At 37.5% G+C, this 20,453-nt stretch overlaps 1 protein-coding gene across 2 annotated transcripts in view; it reads right to left on the bottom strand.

Moving 5' to 3' along the window:
* Positions 1-20,453, bottom strand: part of EYA1 (EYA transcriptional coactivator and phosphatase 1) — a 163,118-nt gene that overhangs the window by 135,226 nt on the left and 7,439 nt on the right. Inside the window, exon 2 of one of the 2 annotated variants that reach the window (XM_038174190.2) lies at positions 15,243-15,346. In XM_038174190.2, coding sequence (XP_038030118.1) covers positions 15,243-15,275 — 33 coding nt within the window. In that variant the 5' untranslated portion in view covers positions 15,276-15,346. Of the gene's footprint in view, positions 1-15,242; positions 15,347-20,453 lie in introns of those variants that run through there. The other variant, XM_021273521.4, reaches the window with a different exon arrangement.

The raw sequence follows: 20,453 nt of genomic DNA, 5'->3' as shown, positions 1-20,453 counted from the left end.
TGCAGACAACAGCTGTAAAACACAGAAGAATGGGTGTGTTCTGTATAGGAGGTTTCCTGAAATCACGTCATTTATTAAAAATGAAGGTGGACAAAGAGGACCAGGGAGTCAAAGGCATTAGCCTGATCCTTCTCAATTACACAGTGACAAGCAGTCAATACAGCTTGGCACTGTAAGTACAGACAAACCATCATACTACCATGGAAATGATCGCCATGCAGACAGTCTGTAATTTTTAATAAAATAAAAATAAAAATAAAAATAAAAATAAAAATAAAAATAAAAATAAAAATAAAAATAAAAATAAAAATAAAAATAAATAAAAAAGGAAGAAGAGTTCATGTTTTCAAAATATTGAGGTATTACATACTGCTTTCCTTGTGATACTTCTTATTCTCTTTCTACTTACATGTACATGTACATTCTACTATTTAAGGGGGAATGTCCTGAGTGGGGTAAAAAATTTATGTGGTGTCATTGTCATCCAGATTTTATTGAATTAACTCTTCCCCAGAAGATGACCAAGGAAGGGGTAGAAATAAAAAAAGGATTCAGAGGTGCTGCATAGCTGGTGTCCAATCTTCCATTCTTGAAGTTTAAACAAAGCAAATACAGAAGGGGAGGGAAGCACAGTTAAGATAAAAACATAACTCCTGTGTCTCCTGCACACTTTTAATTCTAGTTTGTTGAAAGAGGGGTGTTGAGCTCATAACCTTACTAGCTGTTCTCAGACTGACCAAACTGTGCTGGTAACAGGCAATGAAATGGTTGTTTTTTAGCAGCTTTGCCACTCAAGGACTTACAACAATTTGCTAAAGAAATCATGTTGGTTACTTAGGACAGTTTCTTCTTGAAAAGAAGGTAAGAGATAGGAAAGACGAGGAATAAAGGCAAGGAAGGAAAAGCAGTTGCTAAGTTAAGAGTAGAACTCCACATCTTGAACTCCAAGAGACTTGCTTGGTATTTGGCCACAGAGGATAGGGGTGGTGATGCAGATTCTATTTTCTGCCCCAGAAAGACTGCCCCAAGCTCTAAGATTTAACCAGTGACATTGCAGCACGCACCATCTCCAAAGACACACAGTGCACTGAAGCCAAGGTGGCTGAACTACTTGAGGTCTGAGGGTCAATAGATGTCACTGACTAGTAATGCTCAACAACTGGAACAAAGCCCTGTATTAGAGCCAATCTTCAATTACTGTATCGGTTCAGTGAAAAGAAAAGCAAAAATAGTCACTGATTTACTTCTTAATATTGATTATATTTATTTTTCATAAAAACAGTAACAATATTTTTTCAAAAGATTAAGTAATTTAGCTCTCGGTAGCTGCTTCTTGAATAGATGGGCTCACATTGGTAATTTTTACTCTTTCATCATATCTTTGACAAAAAGATGGTATTACAGAAGAAAGGAGGGACAGGTGGCTAGAGATGGTGTTTCTTACCACCCTAGCTATTCTATAATCCAAAGAATGCAAAACAGATTTTAAACCCTACTTCTGCCTGCCTACAGCAAGCATGAAGTTCATCTCCTTGCTCTGACCCAAGCCATCAGTCATGACCATGCATCCCACGGCACCATTGCCAGGGAACAGAGTGAAAAGCCAGGGGAATGACATCTTCACAACTTGCTACTGATGCCAGCACCCTAGGATCCTGGCTTTTAGTTAAAACTGCTAATGCCATTTCAACACAAATTCAGAAGGCTTCCATTTCAAAGCTGTTTTTTAAGCTGAATACATTCAGCGAAAAAGATTCTGAATGGTTTTGCACCTAAAATCAATTTTATTTTTCCTCCCTCTTATGCCATCATTTTAGAAAATTACATGACTTTTTCCTGCAAATCTTGACTCTATTACCTCTTTAGTTCATCACAGCTATAACAACACTCATATTATCCACTATAATGAGCTCTATTGTTCGGTTCATGTATCAAATATGTTTTGTATCATGTGAAAACCTCAGTCACCTCAGTTGTCAGCTGCAGAAGGGATCTCTTTTGGTGACAGCTTAATGGTGATTCAGGTTAAATGTTTGGTGATTCAGCTTACATGTTCAAACAATGCTTTCTAACAACAACAAAAGGATTTGCACAGATCTGACACGACTGCTGTACCATCACATCTGCAAAGATTATAAAACCTCCCACTGTAGAAGTTGCTGGGGGATAGTAAGTTCTGTTCTAAGTCATTGGCACATAATACAAAAGCTTTACACATCGTCAAAGGGCACTCTTGTCTCATGCAGAACACTTCTGAGAAACAACAACAAAAAAAAACTTGGAAAATCTCACACATAAACAGGAGATTCATAAAGAGAGCCAGTTGCCTCAAATAATAACAAAAAGTATACTTTGCTTGCTTTGCAGCTTCACTTCAATGGTTATTTATGCTGTAAGGAAATGGTCTCAAAAATGCTGTCTACATACTAGAGTTTTGTGATTTAATTCTCCCTGAATTAAAAAAAAAAAAAAAAAAAAAAAAGGCAGGAGGATGAAATTCAAAAACTATTAAAACTATTCACTCTGGGATTTTAAAAATGCTTCACGGATGTCAAAATACAAAATATCTTGTTGTTTTTCTTGTTGTTTTAGCTTTGAGAGAAAGAAAAGTGTCATTGCCTGCATGACCCAATTTTCTGTTTTTAGTTTAGAAGAGCTTGCCAGCCCTGAGAACACCTTGGCAGAGTGCAAGAAACTGCCACCCCCTTCTACCTTAGACATGGGCAAAACTATGGCTGCCCACCTATAGGAAGCAAATCACTAAAATATTTCAAAGAGTGTATTAGACCATCTAAAGATACTTGTAGATTTCTAGTTAAAAGTTTGGCTAGACTGTATGGGAGATGACTTTCTGAAACACATAATTAAACAACAAACAAAGAATCAGACCAATAGTTCCAATAGCAGAGCTTTGAATACCAGGACTCCCATAGCGTATAAACCAGCAAAAGTTAATAACCATGTATTATATTTCATTGCCCGGAATATTTCTTCATCTCCTAAGAAATAAGAAGAGGCACCAAAGGTGCAAGCATGCATTTGGCTATGCTATGAGACATACTCGAAGTACTGGCAATTGACATGGTAGGAACACTTTAGATATATAATTTCAGGAAGGTGTCCCGTAAGTCACAACTGTATATCCTGGAAGTCAAGATGCAATTAATCCACCCGTTTTCTGGTTTTGCATTTTTATACAAAATGCATGTGATCCATAGATATTGCTAACCCAAGGATTTATATATACAAAATGGTGAACAACATTTGTAAGAGGTGAATGATCAACATTACAACAGTACATTCTCTCTATATGCTCTAAAGATTACAAGACTACAAGAAGACTGAATCGTGGGATAAAAGACTAATAAAATAAAAATACACTGGAAACAATTCTGATGCCCGAACAAGGCTTCTAGTGCTATTTTACACAACCTAAACACCTGCACAGGGTTGGGTGACCTGCACAGAGACCTAGGCTTCCCTGGAGAAGATTCTGAGGGTTATATAGGTTGAGTGCTATACGTTTCAGCTAAATATCTGAAACAGGAAAAGGACTTAAACTTTGTAGATTTAAATGCAAAGCCAGGACAAACAGGTCAAAGTAAAAAACAACAAAACCATCACTGAATAACCACTCGCTATGGGCACAGGTAAATGTAAAAAAAAAAAAAAAATCATCAAAAATGTGTTAAAAACCAACATTTGCATGTAGTAATAAAGAAATTTTCAGTCAAGATACAGTCACTGCAGGAAAGCTAAATGAATTATTTGCATGGTACTCACTATGTAAAAAGAGAAGATCTTAACAGCTCTAAACCAAGGTATTAGCAGAGGAAGCTTTGATGCAGATTGATAAAATGAAGAGGCACAAAACACCCAGACGTAAGAGTTCACCCAAGAGGTCTAAAACAATGGAAGCATGATCAAATCAGCTGGTATAATAAACAAGAGAATTGGTTGGCACATGGGAGCATGATGTAATGGGGAAGAGAAAGCATTGCTTTGTAAAGGGAAGTCATAGCTTCAAGATTACTAACATTTCTGTAAGGAGTTAATGATTATTTGGATAAGGATGATTTGGTTAATGTAGTATATTTAGATTTCTGGAAAGCTCCCACAAGCCAAAAGCTCTTAAACAATTTGTCAAAAGGTAAAATAAAAGGTCTGTCTTGAATTACTATTTAAAAGATGTGATAGAATAAGCGTGTAGTTTTCACAAAGTTACCAGTGGAATTCCAAAATGACCTGCTCTATTAAACATATCCATAAATGCCCTGGAAAAAAATGGCAAACAGCAAGGTTATAATAGATATATTTATGGAAGCAAGGAAACAGAGTAAAACAGAAAACATAAGGTCAGAATGCTCACATCTAGCATCTCTCTTACAAAGCTCATCACCAGCCTCAGGAAAGTCCTAGGCTCTTCAGCCTGGGAGAGACATCTCAACATTGCTGATACAACAGAAGTCTATAGAATAAGGACTGGTTTTGTAGGAAGTGAGCAGAAGTTGAAAATTCAATATTTCTCATCTCATAGGTGCTTAACACTCCCATATCTTTTCTGCAGTTATTAGGCAGCAAGCTTTAAACAAAAAATGCTTTCTTAGAAAATGTGTAACTAACTTGTGGAACTCATTGCTACAGAATCTTGAAGTATAAGCATGTTCAGATAAAAACAATTTCATGAAGGACTGCATTAGATGCAATGGTTTGGATGTAACTCCCATCTACCAACTCCCCTAAATGCCTATTCCCAGCATGTGATATCAAAAGCAGGATTTCTTTTATTTCTCCTACTCATTGAATTTCTGCTGCTGGTCCCTGTTAGATACAGAACAGCAAGCTGATTTATCTTGTCTAATTCAACATAGATGCACTTACATACCTCTTGGTCTTCTCTGCCAGTCCAAAACTGAGTGTTCGAGCTACAGGGCTTCTCTTTTCTTGTCCAGCCCCAGAAGAGTTTGCTTCTGAGTAGCTACTTAACTGTCTTTAGTTAGACTAAAATACTGTCAAATTAATTAGATGCAATCAGTTTATACATAATTGTAGATAGAGAAGAGATTGAGAAGATGGAGAGCCCAGCTATCAAAACTGCAAGACTCTCATTATTCCTCATGATCAAAAGCGGATGCAATACTGGCAGATAGAAGATAGTCTATGAGCAACAATAAACAAGACAAGCTAAGAACAGAATGAGCTGGTGTCCAGTGCTGCAAAGATTTGGCAGTGTGCTTGTCTTCTGTTTATAGAAAGCATAATGGCAGTACACAGCCATTCCAGGGACTGCATAGAGGATTTATGCAGTGTGTGCACTAAATAAACTGGCCTGATGTGCCACTTAGCTTTTACAATGTCTTGCTAAAAACAGAGAAAAATAAAACATAAATCTTACGCTTTCTCCCTTTCCAAAATGTTGTTGCAAATCACACAAATCTGATGCACCTATCAGCCTGCCACTAAATATTCTTTGTTCAAATAAAAATTATGCTTCAGACTAGAGCAGAAAAATAGAAGTGAGACAGGCCTTAAATTTAGATTCTTTTTCCATGTACAAATAACAGAAGGTGAAAGCAAGGCATATAAGCATTTAACTAGTTGATTCTGAATACAGAGATACTTTTAGATCTTTTAAATTATTTACAGGTCTAAAAGGGTGGTCAAACATGAAAAATATGTCCAATATTAAGAATAAAAATAAAATAAAATATAGATCATGCTTACTTTCCTAAAAATATCTAAAGTACTAAACCCACTTTCAGCAAAAGCAAATGCCTGAATCTACAAGTATGCAGGTAGTGCTTATCTGAAAGTTCTCTCTTTTTTCATCCCCATTCATTTTGCCCAAAGAGAACAGATTATATTTAAAAATAATTCTGCAGCATGAAAGTAGCATGAAAGCATGTCTGAAATGACTTACTTTCCTACTCACTCCTTTTAAAACAGATTGAGAAAAAATAAGCAATTTTTATCTTCAAGCAATTTCATTAATTGACTCATGACTATTAACAACATTTATAGCTCTGTAAATTATAATCAGAATAATCAAATCCCATGCTTCAGGCTATGAGCTGATCATCACAGAACCTGGAAAGAAGTCTTTTCCCATCTGCTGTGCTTCATGGTTGTATAGGTGCATTGTTAGTATAATGGAAAGTTCACCCTGTGTGAATGAATGCTGGTGGCAAAATATAAGGCTTTGAATACCAAAATGTCATGGTGACAAATTCTACATGATTAACGAGAAATCCCTGAGAAGCCTCCCTGCTCCCTGCCAGACTCTGCTGTTGTGCTATGTGCACAGACCACAAGACCGGTGAGCCTAAAACTTCCAGGACAGTCTAGACAACACAGTTAAAGCAAAGTAGAAAGAAATAGAGAAGCATCTCTTTCCTACAACCCCTGTATTTTTAATTTCTCCTGTTGTAAACAGGTTCTTGACTGAATAATCTTACCCCCAGCAAATATAATTTGATTTTACTTTAGCCACATATGTAAACATAATACAAGAAAATCTTGGCATTAACGTTATTAACTACTAACAAAATTATATTCCTCAAGTAAAAGCTGGAACATAACCTAATTTAATCTAATACATTCCATGCACACAGACACACATATATACACTCACACCAAATAACATTAATTTAAACATCATGTTTCTGAAATCCACTAATCTGAGGACAATATATATAAGATGGAAAGCTGCATTTAAACAGGATTTCTCTGTTATTCTACCACATTTGTCTGTTACCCTGGCACAACACTAAGCACAAACATTTTAGAGAAATTTGGAACCAGGGGGGACTTATATATGAATATGCCTTGTCAAATAACTCACAAACTAAAACTAGGAGATTGTTGTGCATGTAGGAGAGATACCACCTATATTTCAATCAAGCAACATAGAGTCCCAACTGTAAACTGCCAGATTAAAATTGCTACCTGTAAAGTTATCAGGACATACACAAGTGCCCCACAGCGATGTTTTGCAGACCCCTAAGTATCAGTATGAGTACATAGGGAATGGTGTTCAGCATCTGCCTTACCCATGAGTGTTATATTCTGTAAGGCTCCCAAGAGCCACAAAAGATATCTGAAGGACAAGAGTGAAATGGTGACCAGTATTCTTGTCAAAATACTGTTTTAATATTTCTATTAAGCATGGGTGGAGAAACCTGACTAATGGCTTAGTGATTCCTCTGTATAGACAACACTCTTTTCACCAGGAAGCCCCATCTCATCTATGAATCAATGTCATGGGGACAAAGCTCAAAGCTGTAGTCGGTCTGAGCCACTAGTGTTGCTAAATACAGAATTGGACCTATCACTTAAATCTCCATGGCAAATTTAATAAAAAATTTCTAGGAGCATACCTCTAAAGAAGCAGCTGAAATCTGTGAAGTTGCTGAAATTGCCCCACACCTTCTTCAACATGTACATTTAAATAGATAGACATGAAGTACTTGATCTGTAATGTTTTAAGTTTGTTTTTGAATATTCATATTACCTTTCTCACCCTAGAACTGTCCGTAAAGAATTATGTTCTTACATACACATAAAAATGCTTCTCCTTTCTGTCTGTGAGACTACTTCAGACTAGGAATCTTACTTAAAATTGAACATAAATTCTGTGCTTATTTGAATGGCACTAGGAGAGGGTGTATGAGAAAACAGGTATGGCACAGAAGTATTTGCAGCTGAGTGAAGATCCCAACCTTATAAGAAGCAACATGTCCTTCTAATTAAAAATGATCCTTTCAAGAAAAACAGTACATAGGCATAGGCAGTTCTCTCACTACTACAGACATACTCCTTACAAATTTTTGTTATAAAAATGAAATTCAAAAATGAGTTTACATATGTGTATGAATAAATAAAGCCATGTGTGTGTGCATGTGCTTTCATGTGTAAATACTATACAGCTAGACACAAGCCCCTGATGCACCGAGTAAACTTCAGCTGTATACCTCAGTACTCCATTCTGAGTCTGGTTACCTTCCGGGTTGCTAAGTCTTTCTAAATTAGAACAAGCAATTTCTCTTTGTTTTACCTAATATTTGAAAATGGCAAAAAAGTCCCATGGGTCACTGAAAATTATCCCTTCATTCCTGCCGCCTGTTTCAAGTCAGTCAAAACATTCCAGACTTCAAAAGGGGGCTTTGCCTGCTTAGGCCATTTTGGTGTCCTTCTATGGTTGGCCTATGAGGGATTGGTTATTTGGATAAATTAGTTTGTGGAGCCTGCTGGCCTTCTAGAAGACCTCAGTGTCTGACTGCAAATTAGTTCTACTGAACATGTAGAAATCCCTGGGCAGACGAGAAGAAATAAATGGTGATAAAATCTAATACTACAATGTTTGTAATGCGATTTTATTCTGCTCTGTAGCTTGTAAGCAAAGCTAATGTTGAATTAAAAATTTTAAAATATAAAAATGTCCATGAAAGCACAAAATCAGATCAGTATCCGAGTCACAGCACAGAAGGCTGAATGCCAACTTTAAAGTTAAGCTTCCAGCAGGAATCTTTTACAAGAACAAACAAAAAACGTCCTGGTTTTCCACAAAATCAAGTAGGTATTTACATTACAGATGCACCCCCGCTCAAGCCAGGAAGTCACACAGTTGAATTCTGCTGGAACTTAGGCTGTGAATAAACTGTTATGCAGTCTTTTAATGCATAGTTGTACAACTGCCTAAGGAGAGTTTATCCTTAAGGAAGAAAAGTCAGAGAGCCAAAACTAACAAACATGGCTCCTCGAGCGGAACAATGGTCCAGAAAACTTAGTAAAAAAGAAAATAAACTTCACTGGCAGTTTGCTTTTTACTGGTAAGAGCTAAGCTACAGCTTCATCAAGATTTTCAAGGGGAGACTTCACACATATATATAGTGCATATATAGCAGCTGGAAAGAATCAGATGAGCTCTATACTTTTAATTATATGTACCATTACATACCATACATATATATATATCAATTTTTAATAAAGCAATCTAAAAATGCCTTGCACCATAGAAAAGACAAAGATGCATCTCTCTGAGTAGGTACATCTAAAACCAGCAACGTTATGTGTGTACTGACCCCAACCAAACCCCTGCAAGGCCTCTATCTCACTCCTAAAGCTGTGACCGTAAAGTCAGCACTGATGTGCGTGCACTAAGAATTAACTAGAATTATTTATTATTAAGAATTATTATTAGCAGAAAAACACAAGAATAAGAGGTATGATGAATGCCAAGTTTCTGCTCTGCTCCCACAATGACTTATGAGTATGCATGACACTACGAACTGTAAGTAGAACTACACTTTTCAGTGATACAAGCATTGCTGCTTACAGCACTGCAGGACTTGTGCCATAGATAAGGGAAAGCATGTCTTAAGTAACAAGAATTCCTCTGTGGTGTTATCCCAAACCCCAGAATAGTTTGCAATGAATAAGGTATACTTCTCTGTCTACAAACTGTCCACAAAGAATTACAGTTTTCATGAGCATTTTCACTAAAATATTTCTGAAGAAAAAAATTCTACTGATTGTTCCTGATTGAACAGCTACCACAGGCTGCCTAACAGCTGCTCGTTTCAATTTCTAAAACTTGTATACATCAGCTAGTTCTGGCTGTTCGTTATTTTTGACACTTACTGAGTGTTAGAAGTTGGTTTTGTGGCTTATGTCTCCAATATCCGACCAATTTCAGATAGCAAGGCGAAGGGGAATGGGAAGGGTGAAGGCAGTTACATTTTTATAGTCTCAGTTACAGATTGCAATTGTATGGTGCTTGTTGGTTACTGCCTTGAAGATCTTTCCAAAAAGGAAGCATGTTATATTTCTTCAGAATAGCAAGGAAAGGCAGAAGAGGACACAGTGCTGTGTCATACTTGGGGACAAACTCAGGTAGGATGAACATACACGTACATAATCTTTGCTGGAGACAATGCTATAAGTTTTCAACTGAAGTTAATACTTGTATTTGCACTTGTTTTCCTAGTAGACATTGTCCCCCAAGGTGCCGAACAGGTAACAGGAGTATGTGTGCTGTCAAAGGTGTTGTTCAAAGCTGGGCCGTGTCTGGCTGTCACCCACCACTGCGACAGTGGCCTCTGCAACTGCTCCCTAGCGGAGGCCTAGAGAGCCTCCCTTCCCAACCTCAGCTCACCTCCAAACAAAATGAACTTTCTAGCCCTCTTAGTAGCAAAGATAACCTTGAAAATGTGAAGGGAGTGTAATCTGATGCCTCTGAAAGACTGCAAAGAGCTTGAAACAAAGACAGAGAGATGTGAACTGCCCCAGCCATCTCTCTCTGGGCCCCATAGACTCAGCATTTCTGTGGTTGTGGAGTCTGGCGTTGTTCCAAGATTCCACAGAATCTCGCAAGTTTGCTGCAAAATTCATTATTTTGCTGCAGCCAGGTGCTGGATGTTGGTTTTGTTTTGTTTTTCTCTTCTCCTTTTTCTTGCTGAAACCAGCTACTTGCTCTGCATCTTTCCATTAGCAGAGCAATGAAGTGAATTTGCCATGCAAGCGCCGTTCCGCGATACATGGCACCGCTGCGCAGCCTGGGGCAACCAGGAGAGCAGTGTCTAGGAGAAGCCAGAAGTTGGAAGTATGCAGTCAGGCTGCCCAGAGTGACGACTGAAAGCTGAGGTTTGGGGGCTGCAGGGGGAATTGGAGAAGACTAACTGCTGAAGCAGACTACGAGCATCTCCTTTCTTGGCTCATTGGGTGCACACTGTTGGGATCTAACCTGACTGCTGAGGGCCTCAGAGTCTTCGCTTTGTTTTCCAGATGGGCAAAGTTGATCATCAGAAATACTCAACACTGAAAATACTTCTTAAAGTACAATTTTGCAATGAGTATTTTCAACTCTGAGCCTGGACAGGATAGGTAGGAATGAAAGGTATTGTATGTCACATATAATAACCTAACATTGCTACCAAAGACACACTGACAGGGAAGAAGTACCCTCTAAAATATCCCCACAGAGTCTAGTAATTTCTGAAAACATGCTAATATTTACTTGTGAAAACTTCCTTGTGTTGAATCTTACAACTGAGTGAAAAATAAGCATTAAAAAAAAAAAAAAAAAAAAAAAACACACAAAAAAAAAACACTAGACAAATCAAATGACTTAAAATGCCTCCTTACTTCCACAATACCCTTTTGCAAGTTTTTAAAAGGCTGTTAACAAGGTACCTCTAATACAGGTATATGTCTATTTCAAGCATATCAAAACAGAATCTTAGGATTGTCAGTGTTTGTCACGTGTCTGAGGCTTCTAGGGTTTCTAGAGCAAAGTATTCATGGCAATGTCAAATTTGGAACTGGTAGAGATTTAGTCTACCACAATTGTAAGCCACAATAATTTTAAATCAATTTTTTGAAATCAATTTAGTATGCAATGACCCATTCTCAGTTTCCTTACATTCAGAATTTGTCTAACATCAAAACTCAAATTTTCATCACAAAAACTTTTAAACAGGATGTGTGATTTTTTTTCTTCTTAGGTATGTATGAGCAATGGGACTTAATGCAAGTAACCGGCAGGATCAGAGATGAGCCACCGTGAAGAGCAATGTTTGCAAACTCAGAGTCTGAAGCACTAGTACAGCAAATCTGTCATGGGATTCAACCCTATGCATGGAACTTCAAGGTTTAACCATGTTGACTATGTATAATACTTGCAGATTTCAGTACCAAGCTAAATTATATTATTTTTTTAATGTTTGCTACAGATTCAATCAGCTGGAGAGGTGGATCCGCAGAAAGATCAGCAAAGTGAGCAGCAAAGCACTTTGACATTTTTTGAGATCAAACAGCCCAGTCATTGAAGCAGCCCCACTGTAGTAATTTTCAAGACATTAGTTGTCACCGAGATCTCTGCTTCACTGACAAAATGTGTTGAAATTAATGATCAGTTTATTAATACAGAGACGCAAATAAAAAAATAACCCATAGAAAACTTTAAAGATTCAAGAGTTCTTGAATAAAGATTCGAGAGTTCTTGCTTGATAAAACATGAATGGAACATCCTTAATAGATGCATATATCATCAGCAAACAACCTTCCCTCCATTGACAAAGCCCTAAGAGAACCTATCCTTCATATATCAGACACAGGCAACAAGACCATCTAGCTGAACAATAAACCTGATCTCGCTTGCATGTTCCAGTAGCAGTGTTTCTCCAGAGGAGCTCTCAGGAAGAACAGGTACAGTTAAAGCATGAGCTGTAGAGCTTCTACTTTCATATCCAGTTCCAGTCAACAGGATGTAGACTTAAGACTATACTCCTTGTGTACCTCTTTTATTACTAATCAGTCATTTGGGTATAAACTATGTATATCGACAGAAATGTTTCAGAACTTGTTTTGCTGTTACCTTTTGCCTTACACAGTAACAGCATGGACCAAGGGCAAAAACATGAAGAGAACACTCTTTCCTTCCATGAGAGTAACTAAAGGTTTTGTTTCAAAGCCTTTTCTTTCTTGGAAAGAAAGCAACTGAACATCAGTGACCTTTTCAGGCAGGATAATACACTGATATCCTCTGTCTAGGCAACGTCAAATCTGCATTGGGCTTCCTTCTCAGGCACCTAGTAAGAGAAAGGCAGCAGATGCAGCACTCAAGTTTACAAGCACATTATGATGCACTAGCCAGGCACTTCCTACAGAACATGAACCAAATGCATTACAGTACCATTAGGACCACTTCTTCAGGTGATGGGAGTGTTGCTTAGATACTAAAATACCCTCTCAGCTGTATGAATATAACAGGGAGCAGAATCTAGCCTACTGGACTTACTGTGTGCGGTATCCTCTTGTGCTCATTAGTACTAACAGTCTGCATTCCCAGGTGAAACACCATCCTGTCTTGTACCTAACAGAGAGATCTTGGTCAAAGAAACTGTCATAGTATCTACTCATCTATTCTTTCACAGTGTTGTCAGATAAACTTCTTTCCTTTTCCTTTTCTTTTTCCATCTTCTGCTACTTCCCCCATTGTCCATCTAGCTCTGGTTTCCTAAAACATTACATACTTTCAGTTCTCAGTTGTTAAATAAAGCTCCTCCCTTACCTATGTGTACCTGAAATTGCTTCCACAGCAAAATTTGCATTGGAAGTTTGCATTTGCAAGTTCCATAATCAAAGTATCTTTCAAATGGCACTCGCAGAAAAGATTTCTTCTTGTCATGTAGACTACCAAGAAGCTTTAGGAGTGGCTATATGTGTTAGGGATCTAAAGCCACAAATGGCTTTTGGTTTGTGTATTGTAATTGCAGAGTGTTTATCTCTCCCAGTCTTTTTCTGTCTTTTGTGTACACACACACAAAGAGCAGAACAAACAAAAACAATGTTCACACCATTGTCTTCATTTTCACAGAAACTATTCTAACTTCTGACTACCAATTTTAAGAAATCTCCACATTTACCTACTGACTGTTGCAAAAGTAGCAGCCTGTCCAATTAGGAATGAATTAAAGAGAGACCTGATTGCAGGATTTGATCCACTAGTGTACTACCCCAATTTTAAGCCTATCTAATGACTTGGCAGTCAGAAAAGTCACAGTGGCCCATAGGCAAAATACCACACTGGTAATCCTGCCCTGGGTCATATACCTTTGGGCTGTCTGGTTCTTGCAGTTACTAAAGCCTAAGTGCTTTTTGATGCAGCAAGTCTATTCAGCAGTTACTGTTTTAGATTTTGATAATCCTGATAGCATTCATGACTACCACCCACTTGGGTAATGTGAGGGGAAACTCTGAGCAGATGAAGTGTTTTACAGGCTCTCTGGACTAAGTGGTGAAAAGAAGGAATGGAATGAATAACCCCAACAGAAGTGCTGGTAGTGCCAAACCATGAACAAATATTTCCCTTAATACTCCCGTTATGTTAAGTGACAGAGTGACAGTTACATTTGTCATTACATATGGCTCCAGCAGATGATTACTAGACCCAAGCCCACTGCAGCACCAGGAGCACAGGCTCTGCTGGCCATCCAGAGGGACAGAACTGCAGTGGGAGCCGCAGTAAACCCCGTTGGCTTCAGGAAAAGGCTTCTCATGCACAGAGAAAACCCTGATCTGGGATACAACAAGGACTGGTCTTGGGTGGTGCTGAAAGCTCCATGCCTGCAACTGCAGCAAGGGCCATCCCTGTTTAGCACTACTCAGTAACCATGGCCACTCCTTTCTCTAGGGCTGAATTGGTCCCTTTCACACATTGCTGTAGCAGCGATGGATAAATACCCAAATGTACACATAGAGACAGACTGTGGAATAAATGAACATTGGAAAATAATCAAAACCATATTGCTTCAGACAGTAAAAATGACACTAGACGAGAAGTGCAACAAAAACACAACACAGCAGGCTTGTTATTAGGTGGCTGATTTCTTTCTACTCTGTTGCTATGTGAAAAACTAACACAAGCATTGGGGAAACTGGTTATACAAGGGAAACAGTGAGAGATGACAGAAAATACTGTAAAATGCAGAAAATAAGCCAGAAAAAATGCAAGAAATAAGTCTAATCAAATTTACCAAATAGTAGTTGTTGGAGTTATTTTACAACTCATAAAAATAGGGCAGTTTTAATGTGTACTGTTTCTGTTAAAACAATCCAGCATAAAACCATCTATATGGCATTATAATGTTCACCGAGTGCCAAGAATGATATCACAAACTAAACTAACAAATCCATAACATACACTAATCATTTGACTGTGCATGAAGTATTATTTTAAAATGGTATTAACCATGTCTGATAGTTTTCAAAAATTATTACCATTGCGACTTTCTAAACAGGCATTGACATGAAAAAATAAAGATGCTAAAGATATATATATTTTTTAATGATAAAAAAAAATGCCATGGTACACAAGACTGCAGCTAAGAGTTCACATCGGCAAAATGAAATAACTTCAGATAATGGAATGAAAACCCTAACAGATCGAAATGTTAACAATTATATAAATGCAGCAACCTGAATATTTCTTAGAGAAAGAAACAATCATCACCTTGTAACGTGAACTATTGAAGAAAAATATTTTTAAATCTATACATATTTTCTTAAGCAATGTAGCTTTCACATAGGCCTCCACCACTGAAATAATTTCATCATCCACTGCTTCCAATCATTAAAAGTGCATGCAGCTTTCTAAAGCCTTCCAGTGACTTGGTTGCAACAAAAATAATTACTACTTTAAAAGCAATCACTTTTTTCTTAGGACTGACATGCTGTTTACTTACAGACTTCCCATTTATTCCCTGGGGATCTTCCATTGAAGATTTCTTCTTCCAAATTACATATGGACTATTAGTTACAGTGAGGTTCAAACAGTCACCTTCCACACCTGGGGAAAAGACAGTACCACACAGCTGTATTAATTAATTGGCATGAAATTAAAAGCTGATCTTTCCATCTGAAAATTTCCATTAGCTAACACATATTCGTAAGTTAGGAGCAGATTTCTTCAACGAATTGGATTAATCTATAGAATAAATATATACGCTTGAGCTGTTTATTACAGATCTACAGGAGCCAAAAGCAGTCAGCAAGAGCTCTGTTGCGCTTGCTGTCAGCAGACAAATAAAAGTGAGCCAGAAACTCCTCCATGGCCATTATTTCTGTGCCAATGATACACGAAGGCTTATTTTTTCCTCTTTCTGTGAAGTTCAGCTTCTCCATATTATCTATCAATGTCAATTGTACTATAATGCTAAGAGGAAATAATATCAAAGAAATATGATTGTAGATTGGGCCAGGATAAAAGAAAAAATCCATGAAGTTTTCAAAATGTTACCCTCAAGCAAAGGATATTATTATACTAAATCTCTTCAAGTTTACATTAGGTTATAGTCCTAACCCCGTACATTATAAATACCGGATGCTTTGTGTTCTCTCACCTTTGGAAACCATGTTCTTTGATGTTAAAAATAACAGTGAAGTACTAAGGCAAATTAATAAATGCTTATCCCCCTCAACAGACATCAGCTCAGAATACAGTTTCCTTACAGAGACAATTTTCTTTAGAATAATACAAGGTGACCTTCCTAAAATTTAGAACTAATCATTCAAATAAATCAATCAAATCTAACAAAAATATTCTTTAGACAAAATGTCACTTTTTTAATAGGGGTAATTACAGTCTGCTAAAGGATAATCAAAACGTAAAGCTTTTTTTTTTTTTTTTTTTTTTTTTTTTAATCTTGTGTACTCGGAGATTTGATTATAGCATTTTATTCATCTATGACAATGGACGATCTGATAGCCTGCAGATATTCAGTTTGTCCTTACATATTAAAGATACATGTATGTTTCAGGATCAGGATCCATAATGTTATTCTACATCTTTCTACCTGAATGGAATTTTTTGCAAGAAAGAAAAATCCCTTCAGGACGAGTTGTTCTGTGCACTATAAATTTATACCAGACACTATTCATTGCACAAATTCAGCTACTTTTATAAAATTTAAACATTAAGAAAGTGTTAACAGGTCCAATCCACACCCTAAGGAAGATGTTAATATGAAACATGTTTCTGTAACACGTCCACTCCCTTGTTTCTGGTTTACAATTGAGAGACTAATCCAGTCCTGCTCCTGCTGAGAACAATGGCTAATCTGAAATATTTCAGTGAGATCAGGGTTTGGTGCTCATATTTGTTCTGACAACAGATAATAGGTTAGAAAATGATTCAGGGCTTTGAAAAGTGACAATTAAAATTATGGGGGGAGAAGAGAAGAATTTCTTTTAACTTAAAAAATAAATAAATAGCAAAGAGAAGAAAACAGATCTCTGACAATGCCTCACTCCTAAGCAATGACTGACATCTGTTTCAAAAACTCTTTTATTGCAAAATTCAATAAATGGAAAAACCGCACTAGCTGAAAGTCTGCCACTTCAGCGAGGGAGTAAAATGGAGCCTTTTCTAATGGAAAAATATTCAAAAGTCAATTGATGTAATGCTGGTATGTGGATGACCTGACAGATTTTCAGATCAGCAATGCTCTCTTTACTAATGGAAAGAAAACTTTACCAAGACTGGTGATCGTCTGCATTTAAAATGCATTTACTATTAAAGCCCATAAGGAAAAAGCATATATTCTTTAGTGTACACTGTAGTTCAATTGTAATTAGACAACGTAACTTGCAGAAGCTGCTGGGGGAGCATTATCTCTCTCTGGGAGAGGTTCCTATAACATATCAGCATCAAAAGAGTCCACTATTGCTCTGGCATATTTTGCCCCTCCAAGTCATTACAAAGGAGATTTAAGAAATGGTCCTATATATACCCTCCCCATTTTAGGGGCAAAGACTTGTCTTCCTTGGCAGATACTAGAGACCTCTGGCAGCAGAATCAAGACAGCATTAACATGAGGGTTTAGACATTAATGCAGGACAGCTGATTTACAAAGTAATTAAGTAATTTTGATTTAAAAAAAATAAAAATCAACTTTTAAACTTAAACAAGAGCAACTTTGTTATCCCTATTATAATTGTCATTTTGGGTTATTCTTAACTCTTAGTAAAGCTTTATGAAAACTAATTAAATTCCCTTGGGTTGTTAATGTATCAAAAATTACATCTAAATTACATAGAGTATCTATTACAGAGAAGTTGTTATATGCAAAATATGCCATTGAATATGAGGGAAAATACCTCAAATTATTGAGAAAGACAAGATCTAAATTGAAAGGAAGCCATGAACATACATATCCTCTTTTATTTTTCTCTACTACTTTTGAAATCATTTGCTTGGTTAAATATTATTATTAAATACATGATGGTAGCAGTTGGAGTCCAACCAGATAAAGAAACACTCATGCACCAGGAGCGATAACCAGCATCCCCCTTTTCCAAGCAGCTATTACCATTTTTAAGGGGAATAAAAACACAAAGAGCAAAGAAGCACACAAAGCGGCTCACTGTGGGTTTTATTCCCTTCTTTCTGAAACGCTATCCAACACTGCACGATTGTCTCTGCATGCACAGATCATAATGCCTGCCTTTGCAGTCAGGCATGGTGAGGTTGCCCAAGGCTCGCTGGCCAGGCTGACGAGGTGGGCCAGCAGCTTCACTGAGCTCCTTGTCCCATAACAGCTGTCCCTGTCCCCACTCCTCTGCTGTGTGCTAATCACCTACCTGGAAATCTGACCAAACCAAGCACATCTGACCAAATATTAAGCACACTCCGGACACACTGAAATAATCTCTGAGGACTGGGCAATGACGGTGGAGATGATGTCTTCCAGAGATGTCAATAAACGTAAGGGTTTTACCAAAAAGTATCTTGCCATGGCTTACTCCCAGCACTTACCAATGCTGATGTTTAAGGATACTTAACGCGACTTCTTATGCTTGCCGAGCTGTTCTCCATAAAAGCTTTGCATTTCCCATGCAAGCCTTACTCTCCCATTAACATATGCATCTCAGAGCTGTCTCAGGGCTGCCATAACATACATTCAGCTGCAGTGAGCCTCTACGGAAACTAACTGCAATCAGAAACAGCAGGAACACAACGATACCTTGAGCCACCTTCCGATTCCCATCTCCAAGAATGCCTGAAGGAGAGATTAAATATTCCTCCCTTTTCCTGTGACAGCGGTAGAGCTGCTCTGATGCAGAACCTCCTGGCTAGTCATGCCATTGCAAAACTCTCCAAGATGAGGTCACTTTTAGTATTAGCTGTGCTCTTTTTAAGTCTTGCTTCCTTTTTTTTTTTTTTTTTTTTTTTTTTTTCTCTAAATTGCCAAACTATTCCTGCTTTCTCATGAACTGGTAGGATTTTCTAATACTGACTACATAAAGATTGCATGTTCCCAAACCATACTCATTTGCTAAAAGAGAATAATAAAATAATAGCCACACATGTTTTATCATTGTGTGTAGAAAGAAAGAAGGAAGTTATAAGGCTGAGTGAAATGTGATTTTTTTTTTTTTTTTTAATTTTTATTTTTAACTACGTAGGCGATAGCCTGTGATATTTTATGGTTAATGTTGGGAACGTGATGGTTTTGATTTTAGGTGCTATATTTGGGAAGTTTCCTTTTTAGCACTTGGTAAAGGATCACTACATTTACTACATTCCCAGGTAGGTCTCTTGCTCCCGCTTCCTTTTAAGGTGTTAAATTTGGCAGATATACTGTGTAGTATTTAGAAAACAATTATTTCCAAATGCAAGGAAAGAAACTTGCCAAGTGTAACAGCTAAAAACCAAAAAAAAAAAAAAAAAAAAAAAAAGTGTGAGAGAGAGGGAAAGGAAATAAAGAGGAAGAGGGAAAGATACTATATTTTTTTAAAAAAAAAAAAAAGTAGAGACATTTCAGCAGCTTTATAAACAATTAAATCCAGTGCTTGGACTGAAGACCACCTTTGATTCAGCCTGGAACTCCTGCAGATGCAATACAGCATCCTCCCTTCCAGTGAGCCTCAGGGACTACAGTAAAACAGAGAGGTGCCCAGATGTGCAGGACATAACACGCACATCTGCTGGAAGACATCCTGCACCATCTGCAATGCTAATGTTGAACTAAGTGTAGACTGTGGGCCAGCTTCAAAACTCTCTATGGACATGCAGCCTGCAGGTAACACCCTACAACAGCACATGAGGTAGGTCACTGCTTTTGCATGCCCATAAACATCCACGTCCATCTCAATTCACCTTTGTTCCAGTAACCCTGACCAGAAATGCATGCAATGCATTCATGGCTGGCATAAACTTCCACAGAAGAGTGCTGAAAAAATTGAATGTTATTGGTTTATTGGTAAGCTTTCCTTTCTAAACAAAGAATAAACACTCCCAGTGCCCTGGTCAGGCATGTGTTAATCCCATGGCAATAACACTTGCTGCAATATCTGGGTCTGTACCAAAATAATCTCATTCTTTGTGAGTCAGTACTATAAATTAGACATCTAGATATTTTTTCTATCTGGGTGAATCCCTTTTAACTTTAAAATAAAGAGAAATTTTCAATTAAACCCCAAAATTATGGTGTTTTCTTAATGTTTTTAATCTCAACAAAAACAAACATTACTTCTGAAGACACATGAGGCCTCATCAACCTATACAGCTTGTGTTACTGGGTCAAAATAATAGACAGAGGACCAGGAAGAAAGAAAATGGGAAAGGAGCGCTATGAAAACAAGGAATGCAACCCAGGCAAATTATATTAGTGACAGACTGGGAAATATAACTGTACTACATTTCAAATCTAGGTTATATTTACAAAATTGTTAGAATACAGTACCCTAAGGATATCTTGAAAACATTTGACAATAGACCTAGTGTTACATTTCTCCCATTATGTCTAACAAGCTTGCTTTGAGAATACAAGGACCAAGATACTGGTTCAGACCAAAAATCCTTCTGGTCCCCTCTCTGGCAATGAGCACAGAAGAGCAAGAACAGAACAAGCATATGTCATTTCCCCTATATTTTCCCAGCTTCTTGCTACCTC

Source organism: Anas platyrhynchos, chromosome 2 (genome assembly GCF_047663525.1).
Source record: "Anas platyrhynchos isolate ZD024472 breed Pekin duck chromosome 2, IASCAAS_PekinDuck_T2T, whole genome shotgun sequence".
Classification (NCBI taxonomy): Eukaryota; Metazoa; Chordata; class Aves; order Anseriformes; family Anatidae; genus Anas; species Anas platyrhynchos.
Note: the sequence above shows the minus strand (reverse complement) of the source record. Positions and strands in the feature narration are given on the sequence as shown.